The sequence below is a fragment of the Leucopleurus acutus genome (genome assembly GCF_964270905.1).
Source record: "Leucopleurus acutus genome assembly, chromosome: 2".
Taxonomy (NCBI): Eukaryota; Metazoa; Chordata; class Mammalia; order Artiodactyla; family Delphinidae; genus Leucopleurus; species Leucopleurus acutus.
The window spans coordinates 113,525,433-113,541,435 of NC_139143.1; the positions used below are offsets into that span (position 1 = coordinate 113,525,433).

Here is a 16,003-nt window from a genome sequence, read left to right on the forward strand (position 1 = left end):
TAAAAAGCTTACCTTAATCTAAGTATATCACAAAACTGAGACAATATAAAGGGAAAATAAGTAGAACTAAAGCCTCTGTGCTCCTGGTTCAAGCAGACTTGATTCATGTGAATTGTTAATTATGTGGCCTACTTCGGAAGAAAAAGCTTAGATATCCCTGGATGAAATGGTAAAGGCCTGCTTGGTTACCTGTGATGGAATAAACTCCCAAGCCTTCTTAGAAACCACCAGCTAGCTCCTGGCCTCGTCTCTGGGAACTGGTGGCTGTTTGAGAAAGAGAAATATTCCAGCCAGCCTGAACAGAAGGAAAAGGATGCCCCTCTGTTACTCTAATATTTATTTACTGATGACTCAAATACTTCTAATGTGATGGTTCTCAATCTTTGGGGGGGTTATTGACCCTTTTGAGACTTTGAAAGCTATGGGCCCCATCCCAGAAACATGCACTTATCATCCACAGATAAAAAGTTTTATTATATGTAAGCATTACATATCCCTTGAAGTTTATCATCCATGGGGCCTTCCTCTGGTGAAAAACTAAGAAAGAGGAGATGCCAAATAAAAATGAAGTGTAAAGAACACAAAACTGGGATTCTGGAGCCCTAAGAAATCTTTCTCTTTTTTTAAGAATTAGAAGATGCTTAAAATGCCAGAACTGTGTAACACCAAACTAATTTATATGGTCACAGATATAAATCCTAACTTAACTAAAAGGAAATAATGAAGAAAGTAGGAAAGTTTTGGAATTAAAGACATGGAAGAGGTAGCCATACTTAGAACAGAGTTCAGTTGTCAAGAAAGAATAAAGAAAGAATAAACTTCACATATTTAAATTTTGTCCAACGCTGACCTAGTTTATTTATCATCCTTGGGGCAGGTTCAAATGAATTGTTTAATAATTTCCATGTGCCTTCAGTTGTGGATAATCATTTATGAAGCTCTTTTACTGAGGTTTTTTCTTTAGTGGATTTTTATCTAAAGAGACTAGTTCCAAAGGGTTTACTTTATATCCTACATTGCAAATTCAAGACATACTTCTTATTCAAGAATTTATTCTAGTTAATATAGACTGCAGTATTGGAAGACTTCTTTTTCAGGTTTTGTTCTCTTTAGATTGTTTTACATGCCCACACAGATTTCTTTTTCCTGGTTGATTCTTTATACAGTCTAATAAGAACATTATTAATTTTCATTAAAAATTAGAAATTTCATACAATTTATAGTAAATGCTTTTAGACTTTTTATTTTAACTGCTGGCTTTTTTGTGTTTAATAGTATTTTAATTAAATGATATCTTTTTCATACTGGCAGTATATTTACTAAGTTATTAATAGAGTGACGGAGTCTAGTGCCTCTTTCACTCTCACGAGTGTCCTGGATTGCACAATAAATTATAGGGTCACCCTGGTTATTAAAATTTTTTAATATTTAAAATTATTCAAGGCAAAGTGTATTCTATCAACTTAATCTGCAATCAGGAACAACAAAAAATATTTTGCGGTCAGAGTAGCAGTGAATTTTTAACAGGTAAAGAAAGGGAAGTAATTGAAGTCCAAGTAGAGAGAATGCTGTGAAAGTAAATATATCAGTAAGTTGAATGCATGTTTGCACAGTGCTTTTCTGTGGTAACATAGCAATCTGTCGTCTCCTAAAAAGAAAAGAAAATAACAGTGGTATTCAACGTTTTTACTGGAATTCCATTTTACATCTTGACCTTGTATACAAACTCACATTCATACATATACACACTCGTTCACTCACCTGAATTGAGTATGATGCACTCTGATATTTTCTATTTTATTATTTTTAATTAAAAATAATAGTGGTCATGACCCAGTAAATTGATTTACTACCCACTAAGAAGTCACTACCCACAGATTGAAAACACTCCCCTTAAGTGTCTCTTTTAGAAACTGATACTGACTAGAATCAACAACAGTAATAGTTTAGAAATCATAACACTCCTTCTGTGGCAGCAAGTGAATTTTCTTTACTCATTGTATTCAAGTGTTTAACTATAGATCATATTTTTCAATCAGCTGCTCACCTTTGGTATTTAAAGTAAATTGGAAATTTCTAGCTACTTAAAATTAATGTAGGAAATATATTTTTACATATGCAAATATGTGGGGGGGGCTTCATTTAATTATCTTCAGAATACTTCCATGATAATATTTTGGAAGTAAAACACGATGGTTGCTGTTCTACAACAACAGACTCGTCATTATAATTAAAGAATGACTTTTCCAGTGAGAAAAAAATAACTTAAAGAAATTGATACTAGATCCTTTTCAGTCAGTAACAGTAATGCAATATATCTGCATTCTTTTTTAGTGAAGTCATTGTTTTATTTTTCATACCATCCACTTTTAAGCGGAATAGTAGATTATGTGTTACTTAATGGGATCTTTTGCCTGTTTTCAGCTTTAATGGTATAATTGGCCATAGGGGCCTGCAACAACAAGTGCTAATGAACATATAACACAGTGCCAGGTGCCGAATGGGTATATAAAAGCCACTAGAAAAATAATTCTTTTATTGTAGAAAGTGCTGTAGGAATTCTTTCTGCCGTGAGGGAAAGAAAAAAATAGTATTGTAAAAGCTTTTCAAGGTGTATTACTTGTCCTTTCATGAGTGTCTTCTGTGGTATCTTTTAAAATATTATAATATTGCATCTTCAAGAAACCACATCCTTTTATAGTGATTCATTCAACCTGAAAGAGTATAAGAAAATTTCAGTCTTATTATGATTAAACTCTAAAGGAGCAAACCAGCTTCTAATTAAACCAAATACCTGGATAATTCCTCCAGACTAGGCTGTATGAGGGATACATAATGAGATATGACCCTGTATTAAAGAACTCAGGAAAGCATTATTGGCAATACACACAAAACTATCAAAGTTAGAGAACTATGCAAGATACTATACACATTAATAGTATATTGACTGTATGTGCTCTAGGAGTTCAAGTTGTTTGTTTAGTCTAGGCCTCCTTTCGAGGGGAGCTGGGAATTAAGTTGAGTTTGTTTTTTCCTACTGTTTTTTTTACTGTTTGTCGCCTTGTTAAGTAGAGCCTCAAAAAGAAAGAAAAAGGAAGAAAAGATAGCTCATGCTGATATGTTTCTTACAATGTTTAAAGTGGGAGGGAAAAATAAAAACAGTAGTCAAATAAAAGTTCCGTTCATGCAACAAAAGTTTTAGCTGTTTATTGTTGTACCAGGACTGTGCTAGCTCTGAGGCTATAAAGACCCTGCACTCCAGCTGCGTAAACTTAATGATGGTGATCTGTTAGGACAAGGACAAATGTACTGTTGCAGAAAGCTTTGTAAGGTTTCAGCTAGACCCTGAACGTGAAGGTTGAGTAGTTTTAAACAGAAGAGATGAAGTAGGACATTCCAGGTAGAGAGAACAACATAGCGTGGGATAAAGGGATGGAATTTGGAGTTCAAAAGGTGTTGGGAGAATCAGATGTAGGTGTTTGGGAAGATGATAACACCAGAAAGGTGGGGTTGATGCTTTGAGTGCTTGCTAAAAAATTTAAGAAGTCATCGAAGAATTTTTTAAAATAAGGAAATGACGTGTTCAGATTTGTATTTGAAAAAGCTATTTCTCATAACAGTGAAAGATGGGTTTCTGTAGTTTCTTGGCTATAACTTATTCTGTGGTACTATTCTTCTTCTTTTTTTTTTTTTTTTTTTTTTTTTTTTTTTTACTGATGTGGTACTATTCTTCATTAAGAGTGTATGTCTGTATGTATTTGTCTGCCCAGTAATGTGTGATTTATTCAGGATTAGCAAGGTAGTGAATGGTTCAAGTTGAGTAAATTTTCTGGATAATGGATGACTAGTGTCAAAGTTGATTTCATCCTAACCATTTTTATGGTAGTGTTTCTAAAACGTTATTCTTGTTTTTGCCTTGCGAAACAGTAGACTGAATATAATTTAATTATTTGAGTATTTAGAGTCACGCTTACGGATGCTAATTGTTGTATTATGCCAGCAAAAATCGGGCTATTTGCCAACAATACTGAAAAGCGATTGGCTGATTCATTCACTAATTCAACAAGCATTTTTTTCAGCTTCTTGGTGGTTTATGTATTATGCTAAGTATTACAGAGATAAATTGGAACTTACAATATGGTAGAAGCGCATATATGCATAACTAATACAAAACAAATTTTAAGTGCCAAATTATAAGTGTGCATGAAATACTGTGGAAGTTAGGATGAAGAGGAAGGTATTTTCAGCTAGACCAGGGCCCAGCAAGGTTTTTGGAAGTAGAATCTGATTTGGACCTTGAAAGATAGTTAATTGAAATGGAAATGGGGGTCAGGGGTGGGGAAGGAGCATGCCTGGGAAGGAGCAACTTGGGACTGTGTGGGAAGTTTATTGAAAACACTAGGAAGTAGGAGATAAGGGAATAGAGTTGGACAAGTAAAGGACATAGAATGCTAGAATGCTAACCCATGATACTGGAATTAATTTTGTAGGGAGGAGCCAGTAAAGGTTTTTTTTTTTTTAAGAAATTGTGTGAAGCTTTTAAAACTGTTTTTTAAATAAAAGTTAAAGGAGTTGGTGGGGAAGTGGAGAAATTGTAGATGAGGTCATTTTAGGAGTCCTGAACCAGGATAGTGGCAATAGGAATGTAAAGGAGGGATAGAAATGTCTGGATAATATTATGGAAGTTAAGTAAGCAGAACTTGGCAGATTAGTTAGAGGTACAGGAATAAGAGGAAAGAGATGGAGATGGGTCAAAGTTTTAAACCTTGTTATTGGGAAGATGGTTATACCAATAGAGTTAATGAGTCTGCTACCGGGGTGTTTGGTAAGAGAACGGTGGGCTTCATTACTTCTCTGGCTGTCATTTATCTAGCAACACAACATCATCTAGGTATGTACTGTTAACAAAGCAAACAATCACACTTACTCAATCAGTAAGTTTGTTTTTGGGAGAATGGAGCCTAAGAGTTTTGTACTATTGTAGCATAAAATATTTACATTTTATGATGCCTGCTTTTGCTGGTCATCGGTTATACAACTTAGGAATTCTATTTGATAATCTTTTTTGACCAATATTTTGTTTTTCATAAAAGTGTTAACTAGTCCCCTAGCGTTCCTATTGGTTCTTTTACTTACCAATTTTCAAGTTTTGTTTTGTTTTTTTAACAATTGACTTAATCTGGATATTTATGTTTGAATTTTTTTAACTTGTCTAATATCTTTACATCCTTAGTTGTAGTGTTGTGTTTGTTATGATTTATGTTCTGACATGAATCTCTTGAATGCTGTTTATAATCTGGATTAAAATTTAGTAGATTTTACAATAAAAAAGTATGTTCTGGCCAGACCTAAACTGTAGGCAGATCCACTTCAAGTGACTTTATGGAAATAATAAAATAATACACAGATTTTTTCTTTTGGAGGTTAGGGCAAGAAGATGGCTTGCTGGAGACTGGTGGTCCCTCACTTAAGTAAGAAGTGGAAAAGTAGGATTTACTGTTTTTTTGTTGTGTCTGGAGTTTGAGGAATAAGGTTAATTCTTGCTGTCCAGTGTTTAAAGTATATATTCAATTGTGGCCTTAGCTGGAAGTTAGCTAAACCAGAAATTACCTAGTCAACACCATGTTTGTTAATAGTTCAGATTTTGGCTGTAATGTAAAAAAATACTTCAGAATTATAAAAAGCCAAATCAGATCTATTGGGATTATAGATTTGTGATATTTAGATTTACTCTTATGATTATTATGAACTCTATCTAATTTAAGTTGAACATGATTATATTAAAGATAAGTTAACAAATTTTTAGGTAAGGTCATTTCCTTAACTAATTTTGAATAGGAACAATCATTTAGTTACTTCTACTAAATATGAAGTGGTAATTTGGAAATACACTTTTAGAGGGTAGGGAGTGTGATTATATTCAGGTGATTCTAAACAAATGTGATTTAGAGCAGATTTGCCATTGTGTATTTTAATGTTTATTCCAATTTTAGATATGTCTTTGTCTTAGAAAAGTGGTTGATATTCAATGCCTATTGGGTTTAGTAAAACAGCATGCAAATCCAACCTACCTTAAGGAGAAATTTTAAGGTTTTTTTTTCTTACCTGTTACCACAGGTACCTGTTAACTCTTAATTGAACAATAAACAGCTTATACCTGGGGGATTGTTAGTTTTTAGCTTTTTGCAACCTAAAAAAACCTAGTCTGCCTCCAATTTCTGTTTATAAAGATGTGTGATAAAGTTTCATATTTATGTTTAGCTTTTCCCTTCACATTGATAATGCTCAAAGTATCATTTTACTAATCATTCCCTCTACTTTGAAATAGCAGAGGCTTCTAGACATTGAATGTATCGATATGTACTTTTTCTTGTCCCAAGTAGATAACTTTCTTTGAACCAAGCATATAAAGCTGTTGCTACCCTTAATACAACCTCCTACTTTGTAGGGCAGACTCAAGCTACCTGACTCCTCTAGACTAATATTAAGCCATCAACTTAATACTTACAGCAAAGGAAATCTGCTTTTCACATATTTTTCACTTCATTCTCTTCCAGGTAGAATGTTAAATCATGCTATACCTAATTAACTTTGCCATAATTGCCCTGTGATTCTAGGTTAGTTACTGTTTTTAGTTATTGAGAATGGAAACTCCAAAAATAATGAAAGTAACTTAGGGTACTAAAAACAAATCCAATTTTAGAGTGAAACTATCAAGGGAAAATGATGATGAAAATATGCTTCTGAGGTTGCTAATTGTGTATCTATATGTTTAATTCTGATTGGAAGGGGAACATTGCTTTCATAACAATAAACTACTTAAACTGCTTTATGTGTCCATCTTGGGAAAAATGACTGGTTTGATTATGGCAGTGTAGGTAGGAATGAAGAGCTGGTGTTGGGAGTAGGGACGTCCTTTCCATTTTTAATGGGCTATAGAGAGAGTGGGATTTAACAATTTTTCTCTTAATAGGTATTTTTTTTTTTTATGGGCCAAGAGATTAAGAGGTAGAACTGAGGGCAGCCTTTCTCATTTAGGGTAGTTGTTACTCAGGACCCAAAACTGGCTACATAATTTGCAGGATCCAGTGCAAAATGAAAATACAGCACCTCATGTTCAAAAATTATTAGGAATATCAAGACTGCAACAGCAGAGCATTAGACCAAGTATGGGACACTATAAGACCGCACAGATCGAACACTCACAAAGTCTGTCTTGCAGGCGCTTTTTGCAAAGAGGAAAGTATACACTGAAGAACAAAGAATTTAGCTTCTCAACAAATGACTTTCCCAAAGCCACATCCCTATTTTATACAGGCTAACATGTTTCTCCTCACCCCCTTAGTTGGGGCTGAGGGAAAGAAAATACTGTTGGCACAGTCTTTTATATGCTTTTGGCTTATGAACCTTGAAGGATAATGGCAGCAACTAGAATTGAGTTTGTTTATCCATCTCATACTTCTGCACCCCTTGGGACATATGCATCCTCTTCCTACCTCGCCACTGGGACCACCGTCTCCATCACCAGCTTGTTAATAATGGTGGTAGGAATGTTGGGCTTATCTGTTTATGTCATTTTTATCGCTACTGTTTTCCTGAATGAGCTCATAGCTACAATTGCATGCTCACCTTATACAGGCCAACTAGATGGAGAAGAAATTTTCTTCCCTCTAGTAGGGCTATAGCATGCCTCTTATTTTGGATGTGTATAATCTGGCCATTATACTAAGTTTGACTTTACCCTAAATATGCCAACAACCAGTTAGGAACAAAACAGAAGAAATAGGGCTTTTGACTAAACAGGCAGGGAAGGGTGATTGCAAATAACAGTATTTTGGTGGTGAATGTTAATTTAGTTATGATGTTAGTTCTTTACCATAGAGGCTTCAGATGTTTTTAAGAAATAAATCTCCATTCTTTGAGGTCATTTGTGTAGTGAATTAAAAAGAAAATGAAATTCATTGAAGCAGTTATTGTATATAATGGGCAGAAAGGTGGAAGTGGCAAAAGGACTTATGTTAGAGCCCAAAGTAAATTACTTTTCTTCTATGTATAAAACTAATGTCTCAGAAAACAGATTTGAATTTGTATCTGTCGTATTATTTATTGATTTGCTTTTTGCTGATCCAGTTTAGTTCTTTAGGTACAATTGTTGTTTTGTTGTTGTTGTATTTCGTAGCATAGCAGTATGATGTTCTTTTTGAGGGCTCATAAGTCTGCTGTATTTCTGTCTCATTCCTATTTGATCAAAACAGCTGTTTTACTGAAAGGTATATTCTGAAAAAATTTTTATATGACCTTACAGCTCAGCTCAATTCATTCTTCTTACAAGTAAAATATTACTACCAGTAGCAATGTAGATCTTTTATAAATCAGATAACTTCAAAGTTTTTTTTTTATAGTCTTCCGGTTAAAATTGATCACTTTAAACATGTCCTGCCACCCTAAATAGGAAGATCTGAGTAACTGGGTTTATTCATTTCTAAAGAAGTATTTATACTCAAGAAAAAGAAAATTAAGAATTTCTAAAACTAATCTAGTATTTTTTGTAAATTTCAAGTATAGAAACAATGTTAGATTTAAAATACTTTGGAACAGAAAAACGGTATGTGTGTGTTTTGATTTTTGACAGTACCAAGTAAGTGCAAATAAAATTCTGTTGTAAAGAAAGGCTTTGTATAAAGTTATCTATTTGACAGATTATTCATATAAACAACTTCAATAAACCTTAGGCTATTTGTCAGAAATATTGATGAGCCGCATTATACTAAAACTGACTGTGTTAGTGATGTTGTTTTTAATGTTCTAACAATTCCTGGTACAGTCCAGAATAAAACTGCTTTTCCCTCTAGAGACAATAAAATCTGTTAAATGAGAACATTTGTATAATAGACATGTTTGTACATCATCTTTTTCATTTAGTGGAACATTTTGGAATATTCTTTTTTTTATATACAGATTTTTCTAAAATTTTGGGCAGTATTGTAGGGGTGATGGTTGGATGTTGATATTAGAAAAAATTATTCCTGTCAAATGTATTCATATTTTACTTCCTAAAATAAATCACATTTCAAGGGGTAAAAAATTTTAAAGTGATGATGGAGATATTAAGATACGGAGATACTTATGTGTAATTACCAGAGTCCCCTGGTTTTTAATATCTTAACTTTATGGACAAGTTTCCAAGGATTCCCGGTTCATGTGATTCCCTAAACTTATCTGGAACTCTGGATACTGGAGATTCTCAATCATATTCTGACAGAGTTGTCCTACTTTCCGAAGTCATAATACCTTCAAATACTAATTACTACAAAAACTATGGTATTCTCACTTAAAATTTAGATCTGATCATTCATAAAAACAGCCATAAACTTAAGAGTTTCTAGAGTTCATATAGTATCAAAAGTCAGAAAAAAAATTTTTTTCCCTCGATTAAAGTCAAAAACATTTCTATACCTGAGTAAACATTTCCAGTTCCTTTTTTTTTTTTTTTTTTTTTTCTCCTGTACGCTGGCCTCTCACTGCTGTGGCCTCTCCCACTGCAGAGCACAGGCTCCGGACGCGCCGGCTCAGCGGCCATGGCTCACGGGCCCAGCCGCTCCACGGCATGTGGGATCTTCCCGGACCGGGGCACGAACCCATGTCCCCTGCATCGGCAGGCGGACTCTCAACCACTGCGCCACCAAGGAAGCCCTCCAGTTCCATTTTTTAAAGTATCACAGCATCTAAATGTAACTTAAATGCTTTGTAACTGATAAAACATTCTTTTGCGTGCTTCCCCATCACCCTCTGTCCTTCTCCCTCAATTTGCTTTACACACCTAACATTAGCATTCTGTGAACAAATATTTAACGGATTGTTAAAATGTATTTTATTTGTATCCTACAGTAATTTATTTACATTTTAAAAGGAAATTTGAATACAGTGTGGCAATTTTGACAACCAGCAAGCTCATCAAAGTAAGATTCTATCTGTAATCTCATGATATACCAAATGCTTGCTCTGTTCCACGTAACAGGGACAGGGATTGTGTGTAGTTTACCTTATAGATAGGGAAAGAGTAGCTGACATCTAGTAGCACTTAGCCCTTTGAGTTCCTTAAACTCTTTACTTCTAGTGTATGAATTTCTTTAAAATTCACCTAAATTCAAATTGCTCACCAAAGCAACTAGGAAAAAGAAAGTGCTGACTACAGAGTATGTGTTACCTCATTCTTCTTACTGGTTATGAAGAACCTAGTTTCTGCATAGAAGCTAGACTGGCCAGTGAAGAATTTAAGTGTGACTGCTAGCAACATTCATTTAAACAAATGATACAGAAATGTTCTACAGGAACTATAGTCTATATTACATAGCGGTAGAACAGATTTCTGTTCATATGCTGTCTAAATGTCAAAGGTTAAATTGCTGGGTTTTTCTTTATTTTTCACTCCAGAAGTATTTGTTGAGTTCCTACTATGTGCCAGACTCTTGAATGAGCTAACTAATGAGAACCTTGTAAGATTTTTCTGTTCCAGATTTTGGTTGTTTAACTTTGAAGTAGCCATTCTTTAATACTTAACTTGACTTCCTATATAGTTCTTTACTTATTAGATTCTTCTTCTGAGGATAAACAGAGAAAGACTGTAAGACCTAGATTTTACTTTTAAAGAGGCAGGTGACAGGAAGCGAAAAACAGTGGCTTGAATGAGATTTAGGCTTCTCATGGTTTTTAATTTTCTATATGACATTTCTGTTAGCATTGCCACTTGACTACTGTAAGAAACTATGTTTATTGGTTTTATAATAGTAGCATCTATTCTTTTGGAACCCAGACTTCGAACAGTTCATTTCACGCAATCATTGAATAGCTAGTTCCTATTCTCTCTTACCTAGAATTTTTCCAGGGGATTTCATGTGACAGGTTAACAGAAGAAAAGCCATTTGGACAACTCTTCTGTTACATTTGTTTCCCTCCCCCTTGAATCCCTAGAGATAAATTCTTACCATCTCTTCCTGCTAATTGACCAGCAGCACCCTGGAATACTATCATCCCTTTGTCTAAAGGAATGGCGTAGTTTTATTCAAAGAATAAAATGTTATGTCCTGTCTATTCCTACCTATAAAAAATACCTTTTTTCTTTATTAAATTAGATTTTTTTGTAATAAATGATTGAAGGAAAAGTCAAGTAACAGAAAAATTTCAAGAACAGTTAGCACTAGAATTTTGATCCACTTTAATGTAAAAATCTTGTTTTCCCCTTTTTAATCACATTTTTAAAATAAGGTATAGGAGAAAATATAAAAGGAAAAAAACGTAACAAATAGCAGTTAACTTCTGGTCTATTTATGAACTTATGTGAGGTAATCTGGATCTGTATTTGTTTTCTAGGAAAATAAAACATGTGCTTGTTTATGCAATACAGATTGAGTTTAAAAATGAAAGTTGAGCATTGTTTGCCCTTTCAGATGTAGGGCTAGCATATAATTTTAAGAGCTATTTATTATTATAAAATTCAAAGTGAATTGGCATATAAAATTGATTTTTCATTGAACTTTTTACTGTTTTCAAAGCATGTGAGATCTGATTAATGGAGAAGGAATCAAATGCAAACTTAATGATCTCACATAAAAGGTTATAGTTTTCCTGGAAATAAGATTTAACCAGATGTTAATGTATATATATGATCATAAGAGAAAAGATTACATTGCTGTAATAATTGACCAATTTAGTCATTTCAAGTTATTTTAGTTACATTTTCTCAGTTCTAGTTTGATATGGTAAAGCATTATTTGAAAAAGGAGTGCAGGAAGAGTGTATGCTGATAATATTACTGCTGTTAGAGCACCAGCTGCAAGTTAGTGCATGCTTTAGGGAATACAAATGAATACCGACTTTTTCTAACTTGATTTAGATGGTCTGACCTCCCTAGAAGTATAGTATGTATATATACTTGGAATATATGAGAAATGTTAAGTCTTTTTCTTCCCTTTTTTAGCTTTAGATTGTAAGCAAAAGAAATCAAGGTCAAGATCTGGAAGCAAGAAGAAAATGCTAACATTACCTCATGGTGCTGACGAGGTTTACATTCTCCGATGCAGGTATATGCCTATATTGCCAAATCTGCTCAGTTTCTTCAGATTTTGCTTTGAGACATATTAGCTATTTTATTCGGGATTTTTAGTTTGTGGCAGAAGGTGCATTCTCAAAAATCAAGTTACAAATGAACTTTTGGAGACAGACTTAAAATCTTATATGGCTCATAATATGCTATACTTCAACAACTAATGAATCAAGGTTTTTACATTAGCTAGGATACTGTGATTTGTAAAAGTGTCTTTTGTTTTTGTTGTGTTTTATTTGTGTGCTTTGTTTGGTTTAATTTGATATTTTTTTAGTTGTCTTGAGTTCCTGCTTATTGGGAATATATTTTCTCTCCACTCATACTTCTAAGTGTAGCTATACAAACTCATTCACACCTTCCATACTCATCTTCATGCAGTTTAAGGAATTCTGAATTGGGGAGTGGTCTTTTGAAAAGAATAGTGCATTTTGGAATTAAGAGTTGTTTTAAATATATTAAGATGTATAGATGTTAAGACCTTTTAATTAATTTTAACCTAATAGTAATGTTCCCATCTCTACAAATATTAGTGGAGTTATTATGAATTGGCAGTTTTGATATTATATTAAAGCATTTTGACTTTATAGGTGTTTAGAAACTATTGTCAAGTACTATCTCCAATACAGAGTAAAGTTTGCTCCTGTGTTTATGGATTTTATGGGAATTGGTTTTAAATAAAGGGAATTGGTCATGTTAAGAGAACTGTTACCAACTTCTTCTCTAGGTTTTGTGGCCTAGTCTTTCGTGGACCATTGTCTGTTCAGGAAGACTGGATTAAGCACTTACAACGACACATTGTAAACGCTAATCTTCCACGGACTGGAGCTGGCATGGTGGAAGTCACGTCACTACTCAAAAAGCCTGCCTCCATTACAGAAACTTCATTTTCTCTACTAATGGCAGAAGCAGCTTCATAGAACAAGAAAACCTTTTAAATAGCAAATTTGAATTGGATGTAAATTTGAAATTCTTTGTCTTTTTTTTAAAGCCACATTAAATTATCCGTTTATAAATACTAAAGCAGGAAAATGGGGAAAAGTGAATGACAGTGACATCAGAGCAAATTGAGTGCTTCAAACAGTAAGTAGTCTCTATATTTTGTATAGGATGGGAGATGTGTTTCTGAGGTTTACTACGTTTTGTCAGTTAACTGTGTTCACTCAATGATAGATCAGTACACGTAAGCAGTCATTAATAAACTGTTGCACATGGATACTTAAAGACAGACTTATTGGAAAATTATGTTTTCTGCAGTGTTACCAGAATCAAGGTTCTGTTTATTCCCCACAAGACTTGCATTGAAAATTAAGATATTATATTTTGTTTGTATATATTTAGTGTTTTGTATAATACCAGGAACCGCTAACTAAATTTACTCAACTTAGGGCATTAAATATCATGTACTTCATAGTTTGAGACTGTTCACTCAAATAGGGCAGAGTACTATTCTATCTAGATGTGTAAGTGTTTTTTTAAAATCACATGGAACGGTTTTTTTTATACTAAAAAGTGGAGGGAGATTTGTTTAAACAAGTATTTCTAAAAGAAATATGTACATAGTCCTGGAAATTATTCATGGTAAGGAAATATTCTTTACTCCAGTTGCATTTCTCAGACAATAAAGTGGTGCATCCATGCTACCTCCTACTTTGTCAACAAAGATGCTATTTACCCTTTACATTTTTGTATCATAATAGATTTTAAAAATCTAATGTTCTTTATTGCAAGACATCCTTTTGTTAACAGATTTGTTTCTTTTTAATGTTTTACCTAAAATTTGACATGCTTACAGGACAGGTTTGCCTCTTACTTTATTTAACATTGTAGAAATGTAATTAATAAACATGCTCACTACACAGTTTAGAATAGGCTTTCTCATTTATATTCTCCTCCAAATTTGATCAGTTAGCAAAACTTAATACACCAATTGAAATATTTCTACATATGATGAGAATGTTTACAATTTAAATTTTAGAACTTGTTTTGGATGTGACTATATGTACGAAAATCGTGTAACACTATGCTCATGCTAAGAACCGACATAATGGAATTACTGAAATAAATGTGCTGTGAGGAATGGAAAATATGGTGCAGATGTCTTGGTCATGATAAATTGTGATTCTCCTTTTAAACTCTTCCCAAAAGCAAATTAATTATTTTAATCTGAAATTAAATTCCTTTACAAATAACAGTTTTTGTATGCAAGCACCATTTCATTTTATTTCATGTAGTATGGCTAATACTATAGTTGAAACAAGGATATGCATTGATACTTTTCTTCGTATGTAAATAAAGTTAAGAGCAGTTAAAATAAGGAGTATTTTGGTAGAGTATATACATACCTCACTGCCAGTGAAATTGCTTTCCTATGGTATATCTCCTTACCAGAAAAATCTCTAAATAAAAAAAGACTTAAAGAAAGTTATAATGTCTATAGTGTGAAACATTTCTTATTTTTATCACTGGTGGAAATGGTCCACTTGAAGTTGTGTTTCATTTGATTTATGTTGTTTATACTTAGCAGGTTACTTTATTCACATACTTTATATGTAAAATTAGGAAATTGAACAAAATGGATCATTCCCAACCAATGGTCTCCTGATCCCTGGGTTACTAGATAAGGGGAAAAGTACTTATAAGTTATTCTCATTTTTCCAAAGGCCTCATAGAAACTGTTTGCTTCTCTATAATGGTGAGTCTAACTAAAACATCAAATTTCTTAACTTTTGACTGAAAATTTACCAAGTCTGTGTATACCAGTATTCTCTTACTGAATAAGTTTCATTGATATGAATATATTCTATATTTAAATAGAATATATATTTTTCATTGGAAGTCATACTACTACATAGCAAGTACAGTTCAGAAATTAAGGGGAAAAAAAAGATTCCTGGTGGGAAGACTAGCAATCACTAGAGCCCCTTTCAACTCTAATGTTTATAGTTCTTTGATTTAATTAAGCCAACTATCAAGATGTAGGAATATAAGTAGGTAGTTTGACCACAGATTTCATAAGCAAACCTAGATTACATTTTTTATGTTTAACTATTTCTAAAACAATATTTCTCCTTCTGGATATAAAAAGAATTAAATCATCAAAATACAATAATTCAAATTGGAAACAGTAAGCTAGAGGGATTCCTGAAAAGTAAATTAAACAAAGAACATTTTTCATAATAAAGATATTTGGGTTTCAAAATTTTAAAAACTTCTTAGGGAGCAAAGTTTGTCTTTTATTTGGCAACTAGAAAGTTAATGATATATTTTAATTTGGCTTCCACTGGAAGAAAATTATAAAATATTGTCTTAAGTTACATGATAGAGTTTCATGTTAAAACATGCACTATTTCAGTATTCAGTATTGCTGAATTTTCTTTTATAATTCCTTTATTATTGCCTAAGATGTTTGAGCCTCTTTTGTATTTGAGCTTCATTTTCTTTTTAAAAAAAATCTTGTTAAAAGCATTGATTTATTTAATAGCATCAAGACAAAAAAAGTTAACTTCTTCAAAAGTAGTATTTTCCACTATGCTGCTTTAGAATATATTTAGAACCATGGCATAGCTATAATATCTCTATTTTAGATTTCACATGCTTAGTTACGGGTTAGAGGGAATGATAGTTTTTCAGTAGTAATTTAATTAGACAAAGTTTCTTTTAAGGACATACACATAACCTCTCAGGGACTATACAGTTAAAACATACTGGTCCAAAATATAGCTTTGATTTTTTTTTCTTCGCTAAAAAATAGTAATATATGCTCATTTTAGAAATATTAAGAAAATGAAAAAGTAAAAAATGGGGAAAATCTGTGGTATTATGACTCAAACACATTTACTTTTTTTTTTTTTTTTTTCTTTCTGTATATGATCTTTATTACATTCTGGTAGTTTTTGTCAA

General features: G+C 32.9%; 1 protein-coding gene across 4 annotated transcripts in view; it reads left to right on the forward strand.

Annotated features, from left to right (window-relative positions):
* Nucleotides 1–14,485, forward strand: part of ZNF644 (zinc finger protein 644) — a 114,510-nt gene extending 100,025 nt beyond the window's left edge. For all 4 annotated transcript variants that reach the window (XM_082834523.1, XM_082834521.1, XM_082834520.1 and 1 more), the window contains 2 exons: nucleotides 11,978–12,080; nucleotides 12,828–14,485. In XM_082834523.1, coding sequence (XP_082690649.1) covers nucleotides 11,978–12,080; nucleotides 12,828–13,020 — 296 coding nt within the window. In that variant the 3' untranslated portion in view covers nucleotides 13,021–14,485. The remainder of the gene's footprint in view (nucleotides 1–11,977; nucleotides 12,081–12,827) is intronic.
* Nucleotides 14,486–16,003: the final 1,518 nt, after the last annotated feature.